The sequence below is a fragment of the Molossus molossus genome, unplaced genomic scaffold, assembly GCF_014108415.1.
Source record: "Molossus molossus isolate mMolMol1 unplaced genomic scaffold, mMolMol1.p scaffold_m16_p_1, whole genome shotgun sequence".
Taxonomy (NCBI): domain Eukaryota; kingdom Metazoa; phylum Chordata; class Mammalia; order Chiroptera; family Molossidae; genus Molossus; species Molossus molossus.
This window is the reverse complement of record NW_023425344.1, coordinates 36644280-36661072: the sequence shown is the minus strand read 5'-3', so window position 1 is coordinate 36661072 and position 16793 is coordinate 36644280. Positions and strand designations below refer to the sequence as shown.

Genomic DNA, 16793 nt, shown 5'->3' with positions numbered 1-16793 from the left:
GATATCACTATTCCCACTCTACAGACAAGGAAATTGAGTGTCAGAGTAACTCAGCAACTTCTCCAGAGTCATCTTCGGGCATGTGGCCCGGCGGAGGCCCACTCAGGGTGGCCCCTGAAGCCAGTGCTCTCCACCGTGTACTCCGGCAAGACAGTCTCAGCGCCGCTGTGTCCCCGCTGCAGGCCCCAGCCCGCTTCACGGCTGCCTCTGCGTCCATCTGTTTCTTCAGCCCTCCACGGAGCAGGCCCAGGCGCCCTCTGGCTCAGCCCCACGCTGCCTCACTCCCTGCTCGTTTGGATGGGGGAGGGGTCTGGTCTTTCGCTCCTGCTCAGTGGAGGGGACCAAACCCAGAGGCTGTCAGCGCGGCCGGAAGCCCCGCACACAGCCTGCGTCTGAGTCCTTCGGCTCCGCTACCACTGCCCGGGAAGGGTCGGCTGCACTGGGTCGGCAGCCTTTTCTCTCCAGCCCCTCGATCCTGCACCCTGAGCGACTTCCTCCAGCCTTTACGCTGGCCTCCCCTCCGCCAGGAAGGAACGGCCATCCTGGCACCGGAACGAAGGGTCACACGGACTGCAGTGGGGGTGGGGACTGGCAAGTCGCAGGAGCACAGGTGTTTCTTAGCTCGCGGCCTAGGAGCCCTAACTGTCCATGAACCTCCCCTGAAACCACATTCAGAATCCTGTGTGTATGAAATGTGTATATTTTTCTAGAGAGTTCTTCGTTTTCATAAGATTCAAAAGAAGGACTATGACCCAGTCACAGAACCACAGTGAAAGAGCAGGTTACAATACCTGAGCGCCTCCCATGCTCCACGAACTTGACCTTAAGCTTCGGGCTGCTGTTTTCCTTCTGGGAAGGAGAGGTTGGGGCTCCGAGCGAGGTGACTTTCCCCGGGGCGTAGCCAGTCAGCGGTGGGGCTGGGCCCTGTGGGGACGATGAGGGAGCCCATCCTGACCCTGAGGAGTGAGGAGGGACCCTGTCCAGAGCCACACATTCCAGGGGTGTCTGCACCGTGGGGCGGCAGGGGGATGCTAACAGTCACTCACACCCTCAAACTCTGGTTGTGTGCCTTTCAAGGAAAAATGTGAGCACAGATTTTAATGTATTTTTTCCTGCCAAAAACATGACTGGGCTGATCTTAACGATGTATTTGTTTTAAATAATTCTCTTTCTGAAAAAAAAAGTAAAATAGCTGCTTCTAATTTTTGTTTTAAACAGAAAAAAATTTTAAAAGCCCTCTCTTTTTTTTAACTCAACAAGGATATTATAAAGTGGTTCTCTCACTCCCCTCCAACCTTGACCATGTGCTAGTCTCTTCTCCTACGCAGTGCAGGTGTGGGCTCTGGATTGACCAGTGCGGAGAGGGAGAGCTGGTTAGCTGTAGGTCCGGACGCACGCCGCGCTGTGGGGAGGGGACAGAGTGCCGTGTGCAGTCCCACCTGCACTCTCCCAGGAGGCACGGCCAGGCGGGGTGACCGGTGAGACCCGCCCTGCCGCCAGCCTTGCAGTTGTCTTCACCTGGGTGCTGGGCAGTGGAATTCTGATTCTAGAACCTCCACCCCCATTTCCCATAGTCAGCTTCTCATCCAGTGGGCATTCGATACCCGCCTGTGCAAACCTCACCAGCTCTTACAAAGCACCTCACAGCCCCAGCCCAGCCCGGGGAACAAGGTCGCCCGCCCGTGCTGCAGAGACAGATCTGCCCCAGACGAAAGGTCCAGATAAGGGAAGCAGGGAGGGTCACCAGTCACAGTGACAGGCCAGAGAGGCCCAAAGGTCCGTGTGGACTAGGGGAGTAAAGCAGCCTGGCCCGGATCCCTGGCCATGGAGAAGAGACCAGGCAGCCACCTGGACGCTGGAGCCAGCCTGCCTGGGCCGGAATCCTGACTGCACTGCTCTCTGTGTTTCTTTGGGCACGTTTCTGAACCTTCCTGCACTTTTCCCCCTCACCTGCCCCATAGCCCTAATATATGCACCTGTTTCATAGGGTCGTTGCAAAGGTTGGATGGGTATTACGTGAGATCTTCCTCAGTGCTGAACAGCATGAGAACTGAATATTAGCATTACCACCGTTGTCAACGGCTTGACTTGTGGCCCCTCCAAAAGATGTTGAAGTCCGAACCCCTGTGAACCTGACCTTGTTCGGAAATGGGTTTTTGTAGATGACTAAATTAAAATGAGGCCATTGGGGGCGCTCCGTGACTGTCCTCATACAAAGGGGAATCTGGACCCAGAGACAACAGGGAGGAAAGGCAGCGTGAAGACACGCAGGAGCTCAGGGATGGGACAGACAGGCTCCCTCAGGACCTGTGGGAGGGCTTCTGGCCTCCTGAACTGTGAAACAGTAAATTTCTGTTATTAAGACACCGAGTTTGGGGTACTAGGACATTAACACAATCATTATGACCCGCAATAGCATTCACCTCTTGGGTCTGCCTTCTCATGCTCCCCAAAGGAGGGAGAAACCTCTACAGCAAGGTCACATTGCTGGATCCTAGAGCGACATTCTGATCCAATTCAATTCAGAGGTGGCTGGGCTCAGCCATCTGCAGTGCCCGCTGGTTAAAGGTTCAGCAGACACAGCCCCATGTCCCACAGGCTGTCCTTCCCAGACTGCACCCTCCTTCCCCCAGGACACCAGCACTCGGTGCTCAAGCTGCCGCCTTCTGCCTGTTTCTCCACAGTACCACTCCTCTCCCCAAAGAAAGGTGCTACGTTTATTTCTCATCCTAACCACCTGAGACTGGCTTCCCTAACGGTCTGCGGTGTGTCTGCCCCGTTGTCAGGTGATCGTGCTGTCCACTCGACTCCTGAAGCCACTTACCATGCCTGAGCTGTTGTTCGCGACTGATCGGCTGCACCCAGACCTTGGCTTCTGAGCATCTCCTGAGAAGACGAGACCTACCCGAGGTGGAGGTACCAACACTGTTGTCTGTCACCATTCAAGATATGCCTCCAAATCCAGTGTCCCTGGTACTAAGTGTCAGTCTGACCCAAATTCCGTCCAAAGGTCTTGAGAACAACACAGCGAGTAGTGTGCTTGGACTCCTGATTCTTAAAAAATAAAATTATTTTCATTCTTCTAAAGGTGTCACACTGTCTTTTAGCCGGCCTAATTCTCAATAATTCCTATTATTCTGAATCCTCTATTTGTGGTGATTCCACCAGCAAGTTAGACATTCTAAATAAATGCCTGTTGGTGAGAGTGGTGGGTGACGAGCCCTTTGATCTGCAGGTGCTCAAAGGGAAGGCAGACGTGCTTTAGCATTAAAAATGTGCGGAAAGTTTTCTTCTTAAGATGATATTACTGAGGAGGGAACCTTGCAGAAAGGATCTGAGGCTTTGTTTCTCTCTTGATCCGAGGCATTTTTGTGAAGGGGAGGAAGGGAGAGGGTTTGGGCCAGGGCTGCTCGGTCGTAAATCAGCCGCCATGACAAAGGGCTACATTGTCCCAGCCTGCAGGCCAGCAGGGCTGCCAGCCTGCTTGGAACCTGGTGGGAGGGAGGTTGTTCGGAGGGCTGTCTCTGCCTGGAAATGTTCCCTCCCCTCGCAGAGGAAGGCCCCCGTAAAGATATCTGGTCCCAGGGAGCCTGCATTTGAATCCCAACCCTTGTTGTGACTTTCATGATTTCGTTTCTATTGAAATACAAAGCTTGCTTTCCTATAAATCTCAATCTTCCTTCTGGCCATAGAAGGAAAACCTAGACCCACCTAGTGAGATTATACAAGGATTCCGGCAAAAATTAACCCAGGCATCTGTAGGTGTGTGGCTGATGGAAATGTCTAGCATTGCTAAAAGGTGTTTGTACTAGAGAGATAAAGCTGAAATGCGGTGTCTATCATGGATTAAACAGGTGGAAGAAATAAAATGTAAATTAAAACACGTCTCTCTGTTTTGGTTCTTGACAAAACACTGTCATTTTATGAGAAAACTGTGACGTGGGAAATCATTCCGAGACATAATGGAAGCAGATTTTGTAGACATGGACATTTTTTGTTTTATCCAAGTATGTTTTCCACCTGATACCAGTTCTTTCTAGGTGCTCAATATTGGAGACCTCAAAGATGCTGCTGCCTTTCACTAATCTAGACGTTTGAATTTGAATAAGAAAACCGCAGGTCATTATTTTCTAAAATAAAATAAAAATTAAGAAGGAGCCTGCTATGTGTCTCAAACCCACATTCATTCTCAGTCATCAGTCATTCTGTTCATCCCCAAATATCGCGTGAGAACCCGTCCCGGCCCAGGCAGAGTGCTAGGTTCTGGCCATGGTGGTGAAAGAGCCGGGTGCCCCTGACCCGGAGGTTCTCACAGAAGGAGCCGCTGGTGCTTCGGATGATCGGGCCCTGCGTGAGCATCTGCTCAAGGGGAAGTTGTGGACCATATGTCTATCTGCAAAGGAAACCTTTTGGAAATATAAAAACGAAACTGGTAACAAGTGGCTACCTCTGGGAAGGAGTATATGAGAGGGCTAAGAGAAGGAGGAGTCTTGCTTTTATTCCCCCATACATTTAAATATTTTTTCTTACTTAATAGCTATTTATTTCATACAGCCTACTCAGCAGCTCATAATTCTATTGTCTGAGTTTTCGTGTTAATAAGAATTTTTTTTAATCTACTTCATTGCAGTATAATTTGTATACAGTGAAAATGGTCTTGTTTGGAATGTGCAGGTCAGTGAGTTTAATCAATGTGTGTGCCCAGGTACTGTCACCACAATCAGGAAACAGAACATCTCCGCCACCTCTAAAGAGCCCCTGGTTCCCCTATACAGTCAGTTTTCCCTGTCCACCTCCAGCCCCAGACAAACACAGATTTGCTTTCTGTGCATAAAAATGGAATCATACAGTTTGTACTCTGGTGTCTGGCTTCTTTCACACAGTAGAATGTTTCTGAGATTCATCCATGTTGCTGTATATCCGTGATTTTCTGCTTTTTTTCTTTTTAATGATAAATGGTGTTCCATTGCACGGATATAGGGCAGTTTGTTTGTCCATTACCTCTTGAATATTTGGGTTGTCCCCAAGTTTTAGCGATTATGAATGAACCTGCTGTCAACATTGGGGGTCTTGCTGTTGATATACTTCTGTGTTGTTTGAATTTTTTTTCAGAGCAAACTTGTTTTTGTGGCTTTAATGTATTTTTGCAACTTAGTTTATTCTTTTGAAAAAGAACATTCAAAGGCTTCTAATCTGAGATGATAAATAGTGGAAGTTCCTGATTGTAAATGTTCTCTCTTAGCAGTTACTATGTCCCAATAATGTTCTCAGCACTGTATTAAGACTGGCCAAAGGCAGTCTCTGAGTGGTGGAGGGAAATGTCACAAGTTCAGTTTATAATCATCTTTTCTCTTCAGTTGGAGGAACTGAGCGAGACAGGCCATCAGGCTTTGGAGAAAAGGTGAGACTCAAGGAGTTTGTGGTGACCCAAGTATGGTTTGAATAAGAAGGTGCTTCTTCAGTTAAAAGTAGGAACATAATGGCCCTGGCCAGTGGCTTAATTGGTTAGACTGTCATCCCTTGCACCAGAAGGTTGCAGGTTCAATTCCCGGTGTGCGCACATAGCTAGATTTCTGGTTCGATCCCTGATCAGGGCACATAGCTATTGATGTTTTTTTTCTCTCTCTCTCTCTCCATCTTTCCCTTCCCCCCTCTCTAAAATCAATAAAAACATATCCTCAGGTGAGGATTGAAAAAATAAAATAAAAGTAGTAACATACATAATGGAAACTTGATATAAATCCTGCAAAGAGCCTTCACCAGAAGAGGAAGAGGGCTCTGGAAATAGCACATGGGTCCCTTGGCAAAGCTTCCTGAGCCTTCTGGTGCTCACTGCCCAAGGGTGGGAGGAGTGGGGGAGGAGTGGACTGCGCTCTTGGCCCGCTGCAAAGGAGCAGTGGTTAGCAGTGAGCTCCAGAGTCATCTCCGGGTTTGTCTCAGCTCTGCCACTCACAACAGGGCGGGTCTCTCCAAACCTCAGTGCCTCCTTCTGTGAAACCCAGGTCATGATGAACCGTACCTACCTCATGGGAAGGCTGCTGTGGAGGGAAGCCATCCCTGACACAGCAGCTAGCACCCAACACCAAGGAATGTGGGTACTGACTGCTGAGGACACCCAGGAGGACACCACACAGAGTGACAAAGTCTCAACAGGAGAGTAATGAAGAGAAAATCTGAGGCAACCTGGAGTCCACAGATGAGAAAGTGGAGGAATAACGCCTTGGTCCCACATACTTCCCGGACTGTATAGCCCAAAGGCCAGGAGCAGGGCCTGCAGCCTGACCCAGTGGCGTGGGTTCCACTCCCACCTCTTCCACACAGTAATTCTCTTCTCCTGGTCTCAGTTGACTGTAAAATTGGACAATGATAGGGGACCTACTGCAGCAGGCTGTTGTGAGAATTGAAAGAATTAAGCTTGAAAAGCACTTAGAACATGGCAAGCTGACGGAGAGCATGTCCGAGTCTCCGTTACTGGAGTGAATGTCTAATGCTCGCTCACGCAGGGCCTGTGTCCCTCCTAGAACTTTCTCTATCGCTGATGTTAGCCATGAAGTCGTCCTGTGGATTCTGAGACTGACACCCTGACTTAGCATTTGAACCTCAGCCAAATGTACCAGTCCGAAAGGGGTTTCCCCTCCCAGATGTCAGCCACCTCCAGGTGGCCTCAAAGGCCAGCTGAAACCAGTGGTCATGCGGGTTCCTCCTCTCTGGGCCTGCCTGAGCCGGAGCGCTCACTGTCTGAACTGGGCGGCCAGAGCCCAAACAAGCTCCTGCAGGTGCTGACCTGCAGGGCCCGCAGCCAGCCTGTCAGCCCAGCCGGCAGAGGAGTACAGACTGCAGCTATTGACTTCCCCTCCATAAACCCTGCTTGTGGGGTCCACTCCGGGCAAACTGGGCACAGCGAAGTGTCTGAAGTGCTGAGGAGCTGGTCCCCCGAGGGCTGTCCCCAGGGGGCCAGGGCCTGTGGAGATGGCTTTTACACCAGGGCCCTCCATTACAACATCATCCCAGTAACAACGAATTCCATCAAGCTTTCCCAAGGCCACTATTATTTATCTTACCCTGGTTACTAGAAATAGAATCTCAACAACAAATGATCCAGTATTACAAATGCTGTCTGCTGTCCCTGCCCAAGGAACATTGAGAAACTCCATCTCTATTGTAAAAGGAATTTTAAAAGACAAAACCAGATGATGGAGGGTATTTGAGAAGGCAGCATGGGGGGTGGTGGCTGGGATCTTGCCACATGGGTTATGAACCTAATCTGGCTCCCTTCTCACCAAGTTAGGAGAGTAATGAGAATAGAACTTTCTGGAAACTTCTCTCTTTAGACTCTAAAGAGACTACAAAAAACACCAGTGTTCCTGGGTTCTTTGTTATAATAAAGAAAGCCGGGTAGCCCCCTCTGGGCCCTCCCAAGAGCCCTGTCCTGACTTACAGGCAGACCTGGGGCACCCCCATTTCCCTCCCAGCACAGAGGCAGGACCGGGAGAGTTCCCCAGCTGCCGAGTTTTGAGGGAGTTGCCACAAGCTTGTTCATTTGTCCGGAAAACACACTGGTTTTCTCCCTCTTTGGAATGTAAGATGAACGTTGCCATTTTCACCAGAATGAAGGGCTCACTGTAAACCCGCAGCAGCTCGGGGCTGGGTGGGCGCGGCGGGGCGGAGGGCGCGGGGTCCCGGGGCCGCCAGCTCCGCACCGCCCGCCGGCTGCAAAGGGTGCGGAATGGTTTTGATTTGCAGCGGGGAGAAAACTGGGAAGCCAGACTTCAGGACAGACAAGGATCCGGTTCTGGGGCAGACGGGCTGTGGGCTGTGGGCTGTGGGCTGGGCCCCGCCCCTGCCTGGACGTCTTTTTTACTGAGCTGGGACTGGAGGCCAGTGAGCCGGCTGATGGCAACAGCAGATGTGGCTGTGGCGGTGGCAGCCAGGTGGCCTCGGGCCAGGGAGGAGCCACAGGCTCAGAGTAGCAGCAGGGAGACGGAGAAAAGCCGGACAGGGAACGTGGGCCAGGGAGGCCGGGCAGCGTGTGGAAGACAAAGGGAGAGCTTCATGGGGGGTTGCTGACGGGAGCAGAGCCGGGAGCTGTGGGCCAGCTGCTTGGGTCTGGGCGGCGCATCAGACAGGCCTGGGTGGGGTCCGAACCTGCCACTTCAAAGCTGCACCAGCTATTGAGTCCTGAGCCCCCCTTCCAGTATCTGTGCGGGGACTAACATGGGGTGTGGGGTTGGTGTGGAGAGCACTGCGCGCAGAGGTTTCAATACGGCGAAAGTCCCTGTTACCACCTGCATGGCCCTGAGCAGGTCATTCAATCTCTCTGAGCCTCAGTTTTCTCATCTTTAAAATGGAAAAGTGGTAGTATTACCTTCCTCACAGGATTCTTTAAAAGATCAAAGGAGAGTGTTTATAATCACATTGTAAATGCTCAGTGAATTCTAATTCCTTTCCTTTCTCCTCTTCTCTGCCCTTACACACACACACACACACACACACACACACACACATCCCTCCCTCCTTTCCCTTACCCAGGTGGCAAGGCAAAGCAGGTGTTCCTGGTGGGTGTTCCCCTACCAGTCAGGAGAGGGTGTTCTCAGTGCCGGATGGTCCTCATTCAGACATTTTAAAACACTTGGAATGGTTCCTGGTGCCATGGGAAGGCTATAGAACACAGGCAGGGAGCAAAGCTGTGTCTGAATCCACACTCAGTCATTTATTTGCTGGCCGTGGGCCTGTAGCCTATCATGTGTACTTGGTGGCCTTCGATTGCCCTTTCTGTAAAATGGGAGAGATGATACCCATCTCATAGTCCGTTGTAAGAATTATGTCTATAAAATGCCTAGAGTAAGTGACTTATTAAAGAAATCTTAAATATTAAGAAGAAAAAAGAAATTTTCAAAGCAAAAAGCAATTAAGAGATACTAATAATGAGAGGAGCAAAGGTAATGAAACATGAAGCTAAAATTCATGATGTATTCTAGAACTATAAATAGTCATGTGAGCCTGAGACAGTGGACAGAACGGGGACTTGGGTGGTTTCCAGTGCTTGTTCGTGCTCTCTCTCTCGCTCTCTCTCTCAGTGTGGCCTTGAGAAAACCACTCTGCACTCTGTCCCTCTCAGACTCCTTCCTGCTCAAATTTCTAAGGTAAAGAATGAGAAACTGAGTCCAGCACAGTGGGAAGGGAGAAGCAACCGGAAGGTGCCAGGAGCTGCAGCTCACAGCTTGGCAAGGGGCAGAAGTCTCCAGGGGTCTGCACACTGGGCAACAGCTGGGAAGAAGGGGGAAGGAGTGTGTACCCATAATAAACAGAATGCAGGCTGCTCAGCACCTTTGCAAGATAAAGCCCTTAGGAAAATTCTCTATCTTTAGTTCCCGGACATGAGTAGAAAACCTGTTAAGCATACAAAGATTAACCTCTTACTCACTAGACATTATTAATACAACCACACAGAATGAAGAGAAATAAAGTGAACATAAGCCAGTCGGAGATTTTTGTCACTGAAATGTTTTTAGAATCTCATGTTAGCAATATTTCCCTTTATGCCCCCAATGCACATCCCCTTCTCCAACGGTAAGTTAGGCTTGAACATAAGAATTGCCTTCCATGTAAGGTAAGGTTTGGGACATCACCAAAAGCTCTGTCAACAACATGCAGAGTATTTACCCCGGGGAGAAAACAGATTTAAAAGTCTGGCTCCATGCCATAGCAGGCCCTCAATAGCTATTCATTTTGGCTGCTTCCCTTGGTCCAATGGGCCCACATTTGGCCAGTATCTCATATGTGAAATCTTATAAAGAAATAAGAACACTGGATATTGTAAACAATAATATAAATTGAGCCACTTTAAAATGGAGTTGGAGCTGTCATGTCCAAGGAATCGCCTCACATGTCTTATACCTCAAACCTTGGAATGTTAAAAACAGGCAAAATGACCTTTGGGCTGGGTCCGACCAACCTTGTTTCCCAAAGAACTATTTACAAACATAACAAGATGACTACTTGTCTGATGATTACAGGGCTGAAAATTGAAAACATTGTTTAGAATTAACATCACGTTATCTGCACCGATAGAAATGCTTTCCTCTATTGATTTGTTCCCCTTCCCTTTCTTATTGCCTTTGTCTGCTCATTGAAACATTAATGATCCCAGAATAGCTCAAATAAACACTTGTTTGCCTTTCCATTTAAAAGACCTTATTTTAAGTTTACAATTTAGTCCGAAGACAATGACTCAGGTCCTTTGTGTAAAGTTGAGGACATCACTCAAAGCTCAGAGCCTATTTTTCTCATCTGCAAAGTAGTATTTCCTCCCGCATCCTCCTCACAGGGTTCTCCAGAGGGGTGGCTGAGGCTAGGTATGCGAAAGCACTACTCAAATATAAGGTGTGACTATTTGCCCATAAAGACGGTGGCTTACTTAGCTTGCATGAAAGGTCTGTCTGGCCCAGATGGACACAGGCGAGTGGCCTGGCTGTTTTAGCACACACTTTTGTGGCAGGAGCTATGAGGGACTGCTGAATGGCCCAGGTCCATGGCTCCAAGCTTCTACAATGAGAACCAAGTGCACTTTTTGAAAGCAACATACCCAAAATGAGGTTTGCCAAATCAAGCATGGATGGGGAAGCAGTAATCTCATGAAGAAGTATTAGCATCTTCCAGGCTTAGCAAAGATGTCTTCTCATCACAAAACATATAGCCAGACATGTCTGGTTTACCTGCAGGATCGTGAAGGAAAGGAAAGGGAAATACGCTATTCTTGATTATAAAGCAGCAAATTACAATTTACAGCACTCACAGGGTGTGGCCTTGGACAAGGTATGTGACTTGTTTGTAAGCCTGTTTCCTCATCTGCAAAGTGGGAATAACAGCAGAATGCACCTCTTTGGTTGGGACATTTAGGAGATAACCCTTGGAAAGCATAATGCCTAACTCAGCATACCCAAGGTACCAAGTAATTCTCTGTCTGAAGGAATGTTTCAATAAAGACATCTGTTCTTTTAAAATGAGATTTATTGTACATAAAATAAATTAATTACAATTTAAGCCAAGCATGAGTGGCTTTAAAGTGCATCTGTTCACTCGCTGTAAGATAGTGTTTTGGTATTTAAGCCATGACTCAACCAGGCCTGGGAAACAGCCCAGAGTCATTGCCATAAGCCATGTACACAAATTACACCAAATTCAATGGACACATTTTTTTTTTTCCTGTACCTAGTGTAACAGTTTTTTTTTTCCAAGAAAATTATACAGTCTCACAAACCACTCAAAGTTTGGGGCTGAAGAGTTTGAATTCTCAACCACTCAACACAGGTCCAACTAAGCACCCTCCCTGTGTCTGGCCATACAAGCTTACAGATGTTGGGGTACACATTTTGGCCCATAAACTCCACCCTTTTTGAGGGGATGGGGAATATTTTCCTCTTTGTTCTTTAAAAAAGAAATCTGGGTCCCCTCACGTTAGAAAGGCATCCTATAAGGAAGAGCGTGTTCCAGGGGTGCAAATCTTCCTTGTAAGAGAAGAACAACTCTTCCTTGGGCGGGAGGAGGGCTGGGGGAGAAAGAGGGAAGAAGGAAGAAAGGAAAGCCCGCGAGAGCTGGATCTATTCTTTCAGACCCACTGTAAATCACATCAATAGATTTGGTGAAACTACAACTGAGCACCATTAATAAGATAGTTAAGGACAAAATCCAAAGTGATTATGTCCCCTCCCCCTCCACAGGAAAAGACATGGAGTACATTTCACATATTCAGAGAGTGGCTCTGTGGGCTCCTTCGAGCCTCATCAAGTCTGTCCCCTGCTCAGAACAATGCTTCCTTTTCTGCCAGTTCCACAGGCCCTTCTGGCCTCCCTGCGCCAGCCCTTTCTGGAACCACGAATTCCTGCCAGCGTTCAACGTTCCTGCACTGGAAGAACCTCAGACTCTCTTCCCGGGAGACCAAACCCCCCTGAGTGCCTCTGCTTCAGACGGAGGTGACAGTCCTCACTTTGGCAGAGAGGGCTTGCTTGAACCTCCTCTTCAGGTCCTGCATGTTAGGCGACTTGGGCCTGGGGATGAGGGAGGTCCTCCGCTTCTCTGGCGTGCTGCTTGGCGGCTGCTTGTGACTCACTTCTTTGCACAGGACGTGGAAAGCGTTGTAGACGTCGTTGTAATTTTCACTGACGGACACTTCATAGAATGAGCAGCCCAGCATGCTGGCCAGCTGTAGTCCAAGCTGAGGGTCCACCTGCTTGATGTGCAACAGGTCAGCTTTGTTGGCCACGACCACCACGGGCAGCCGCGTGCCCAGGTGTAGCTGCTGGACGTGCTGGTGAAGCTGGCCAATGAGTTCATAGCTCTTGTAGTCGGTGATGGAGAAAACGATTACCACAGCATCTGCCCAGCGGATGCACCTATTCAGCTGTTCGTTGCAGCTCAAGCCATTCTCGTGGACCTGAAAGAAAGGGGTAACAGCAAGGTGAACGGCGAGTGCAGAAAAGATCCCTGATTTGGCTGGATACAGAATTCAAAAGAGCCCTTGACAGTAATGCCAGGTCGCAGGCCATAAACAAGTTATATCCCTACACACTTCAGCTTTCTTGACAATATGTTGATCCAGCTGCACAGAGTTGGAATAAATAACAGTGCAGCTCACCACACTCAAGTGGAAAATTGACCTGCAGAGAACTCCATGCAGAGAGACTTTGTAGTTGCATAAAATGGGAAATTAACTGGCTAGACAGTAAGTCTGGGGAAGTAAAGATAGGAGCTGGAAGCATTTAAACCTGGATAAATGCCCAGTTCAAGAGGGGAAAAAAACACACACATACACACTAGCATGGCTCTTTTGTCTATAGAGTAACTTTCCACAATAAAAAGTGATTCCAAGTATTTGTAGACTATACCTACATTTTGATATTTTAATGGCAAAACACAAAAGTAAAAAGTGACCTTTTTCACCATAGCAAGGAAACTGCCAATTTCAAGTGTGCTTGGTTTGGTCTTTCCTGCTGGGTAGAATCCTTCCTAAGAGAACATTTCTGTCCCTCAGCTAACTCTCCCAAATCAAGCCAGGTTAAGACTAACAGCCAGATAGATCTGAGCTGTCAAACATGTAAAAGCCTTGACGTGACTCCCCCAATTTCTCTCCTCCTTCAGCATGCGGCACTTTGAGAAGTGAACAATTCTACAGTCAGTAGACTCCCCATTGACCTATTCATGCATCTCAGAGCTTCTTACCTGAATACCTGGAGTGTCTTGAACCTGAATAGCCAGTGTTTCACCTTCTATTTGGACCTGTCTGGTATAGAGATTACCTATCAAGGCAAAAAAAAAAAAAAAATTATATTCATCCTTCTTGTACAACTTTGAAAACATTGTGGGATTTTTCTTAACTTAGAAAATATAAACTGAATCAATGCAAAAAAAACTATATTTATCCTAGTTAATGGGCTTAATTCAGATTTTTTTTTTTGGAAACAACTATAATTTTAACTCCATATTACTTGATTTATTAAAACCAGGGCAAAGTTTGCAAGCTTTTGGAAAATGATTTGTCTGATTTTAAACAGAGCTTCCATATTTAAAGTATTTCCCTGCTCAGCATGTGTGAGGTTTCTATTTTATTTTAATACTTTATCACTCTTTGACATATATTTATATTTTAGCTATCATATACAATGGCTTGGTAGGCAAATGTTGTTAGCAAATGCACAGCCAACATTACCAACTGAAATAAAAATGTGACATAACAATAGCCAACTTTACATCAAAGCAGAGGCTGCCGTGCCTTATCTTGGGATGATTTATATAGTACATTTCAAATAATCTCCTGTAGGTACTTCATGTGGTCTAAAAGGAATGAAACAGTTTGCTAACAGAACATAAGTTGAAAGCTCTTAAGCCTCCCCAGTGGCCAGTCTTAATCATAGGGATTGAAATAGTGTCCTCTTATTTATTCAGCAATTCTCCTAAATTCTAGTGTGTAGTCTTTTTTCTTTGTTAAGAAAAAAGGACTTAAGGTTTACAACTGCTCTCCTTTGGCCTTTGCTTTAAAAGGTCACCTCTGAAAGGCAGCCAGCAGAGAAGGATAGGGTGGGGGGAGGAGCTGGCCATCTTTTTTTTTTTATGACTTTTGCAGGAGTGTTTTGAAGGGAGAGGCTCTTCAGAACAAAGGGTGCTTCCAACTGGGGTCCCCATAGTTAAAACATACCAAGGGGAATACTTCAGGCACTTGATAAAATGATGAATGGGCTTGGACTGGAATGAGGCCAGATGGCAGTTATGGGAGGGGGGCAAGGCAAGATCCTGATGCTGACTGTCACTCTGAGGAACCTGCCTGAAAGACACTGAAAAATGAGAGCAGCAGCTCTGGTGCAAGCTGATGGTATTTTCCTCACATGCACTTCCTCACCTGCATTTCTTTCGTAGTCACCAATGAATCGTTTGGTGAGGAACCGAACCACCAGAGCTGCAGGTCAGAAAAAAGAAAGGAAAGAGGCTTAAAGCTGGCGCTAAAGTTAGATTGATCTTCACCCTACCCCCAGCCTGGAAAACACCTCTCCCAGAGAAAGTCAGCTGGCCACCAAGTGAAATTCCTACCCCCCAAGCTCCTTGACTCTTCTTCCAGACACATGGACAAGGGGCTAGAAGGCATGGTGAATTATGGCTCTGTCCAGCTGGAAGGGTCATTTGGCCCACCCCTCCTCTGAGCCACACCTAAGCCTTCCAGCAGACAAATGTCTCTCCTAACCTTAAAGACTTCGAGGAGAGGTTACGTCCCCTAAATTCCCTCTTGTGCCAGGCACTACCAGAGCCTCAAGAACCCCAAAGTTCTAATCTCGGTTGTGTCGGTGGTGCCAGGAAGGTCGCCTGGCCACCCTGGAGCCCAGTTTCCCTCATCTGTCGAAAGAGGGGTTAGAAGCGATGCTGGCTAGGGTCGCTCCGGAGGATCAGTGGATCAACTGGAGACGGCGGGCAGTCCAGCTAGTCCAGCTACAGCTCCCACCTCTCGCCTGCCTCGCTTATCCGCAACTCCCAGCGGCTGCCGCCCACGTCCAGCCCCGGAGATAAGCGGGTTCCCGTCCGAGTGCGAGGACTCACCGGTCTTGCCCACGCCGCTGGCCCCCACCACGGCGATCTTGACCAGCCGGCGGCCCGCCGCCCCCAGGCAGTAATCTGCAGCGGCGGCGCTGCCCGCAGCGGGGTACTCGGCGATGGTGCACATGTTCTGAATGAGGCGCATCGCCGCTCCGGCCGGGGCTGCTTCGCGCGGGACGGGAGGAGGCTCGCTCTGCGCGGGAGCGGGCGGGAGGACCCGGCCGAGGGGCTTCGCGGTAAAAAGAAAAAAACAACAAAAAAGAGCACTGGAGTGGACACGAGCGTACGGCTCCAGCAGGCTTAGACTCCGAGCTGCGCCTGCACCCGGGCTGCGCGCGCGCTGTTTTCTCCGCGGTGGACCCCGCCCCCTGTCTCCCGAGGCCAATCCCCGGGCGTCCTGCACGAGGCCCCGCCCCCGGCGCCGAGCTGCGCGCGCCGCGCCCCTGGGGGCGCCGGGAGCTTGTGCGGGGCCCCGTGAGGCGCTGGTAAAATGGGGCAGCGGTCCGGAGCGGAGCTACGTGGAGGCTGGAGTCGACGGCTCAGCCAATGGCGGGCGCCGGCGAGGGCAGCGCTGGGCGCCGGCCGGGGTCCCGCTGCGCATCACGGGGCAGACGCTGTGGCTGAGGGGTTGGGGGCGCCTCGGGTGCCGGGAAGTGGGGCTCAGCCGGGGATCGGGCGAGGTCCAGGCCTCCCTAGAACACTTCCCGGGCTTCTGCCCCGCTCTGGGTGCCGAGCCCGCCCTCCTGCTCCCCACAGCCAGCCGACCTCTCGGCCCCAACCGCGCCCACCCTCTGGGAACCTGCTCCCGGAGGCGGGGGGCCTCCAGGGTGTGAGCTCCCGGGGCCTGGGAGCCAGCCCTGGTGCCCGGCATCGGCATCGTGCCTGTCTTAGTAATTTGGGGCGTGATTGCACTGACTTGGGTACCTCAGGGGTGGCGTTTGGATTATAGATGTGGTTACAATGGTAATCAGTAACAAAGACCCCATAAAACTCTCCTAAAATGTGACTTTTGATTTTGGAGCACAATAATGTCACCTTTTTGTCTGTAGATGCACATTCTCTGTCTGTTGTCGACAGGGCGCGGATCACTCATCCTCTGACAAGCTCCCAGGAACACACATGCGGTTGGGTGCCATGTTCACACTCCCAGAGGCAAATCAAGAAGTAATTATGGAACAAGCTTTCTAGCACCTCACACACAGTCACACTTCCAAGAGCTGTGAAATGGAAAGAAGCGGTTACCCCAGCTGTACACTGGGAAGCAGAAACCAGAAAGGATCCACACTTCGTCTGTGGTCACAAGGAATGGCAAGGTTAGTCAAGTGACGATGCCAAGGAAGATGTGTGTTTGCACTCATAAAATCCCCAGCCCCAGCCCCCTGCATCATCAGGGAAAGACATCTTCAGTGGTAGGCTAGATTTCCCATCTAAGCAATATTCTGTAGCTGGAACTGACTGAAAAATGTCACCACTCAGGCTGACCACCCCCATCCCATCCCCTCCCCTCCCCAACCTTCATATCTTGCGGGGGCCCGATGTTCCAGAGGCTTTTATCCTGGGTACAAACACTGAAGCTTTGTATCTACAGCCATATTAAAGGTTGAAATGTGAAAGTATAAACCAATTCTCTTATCTACACGTGAGGCATCTAGTTTGATTCCTTCTTCCACCCTGAACTCAATTGACCAGGTATTTGATGGAATTTATGATGCTGA

General features: G+C 49.3%; 2 protein-coding genes across 3 annotated transcripts in view; one reads left to right on the top strand and one right to left on the bottom strand.

Moving 5' to 3' along the window:
* Positions 1-16180, top strand: part of SCFD2 (sec1 family domain containing 2) — a 394530-nt gene extending 378350 nt beyond the window's left edge. Inside the window, exons 10-11 of one of the 2 annotated variants that reach the window (XM_036253349.1) lie at positions 2787-2916; positions 16156-16180. In XM_036253349.1, coding sequence (XP_036109242.1) covers positions 2787-2879 — 93 coding nt within the window. In that variant the 3' untranslated portion in view covers positions 2880-2916; positions 16156-16180. Of the gene's footprint in view, positions 1-2786; positions 3064-16155 lie in introns of those variants that run through there. The other variant, XM_036253354.1, reaches the window with a different exon arrangement.
* Positions 11077-15373, bottom strand: RASL11B (RAS like family 11 member B). The gene is made up of 4 exons (XM_036253498.1): positions 15082-15373; positions 14393-14449; positions 13219-13295; positions 11077-12433 (listed from the first exon to the last, which is right to left on the bottom strand). Exons 1-4 carry the CDS (start codon positions 15221-15223, stop codon positions 11963-11965), a joined length of 747 nt encoding a protein of 248 aa, XP_036109391.1. The 5' UTR covers positions 15224-15373; the 3' UTR covers positions 11077-11962.
* Positions 16181-16793: the final 613 nt, after the last annotated feature.

Excerpts from the sequence above, each read along its gene's own strand:
- RASL11B (XM_036253498.1), bottom strand. The coding sequence starts at position 15,223 with ATGCGCCTCATTCAGAACATGTGCACCATCGCCGAGTACCCCGCTGCG. Across the intron at positions 14,450-15,081 it reads CAGCGGCGTGGGCAAGACCG|CTCTGGTGGTTCGGTTCCTC; the intron begins GTGAGTCCTCGC and ends TCTGACCTGCAG. Across the intron at positions 13,296-14,392 it reads TGACTACGAAAGAAATGCAG|GTAATCTCTATACCAGACAG; the intron begins GTGAGGAAGTGC and ends TTGCCTTGATAG.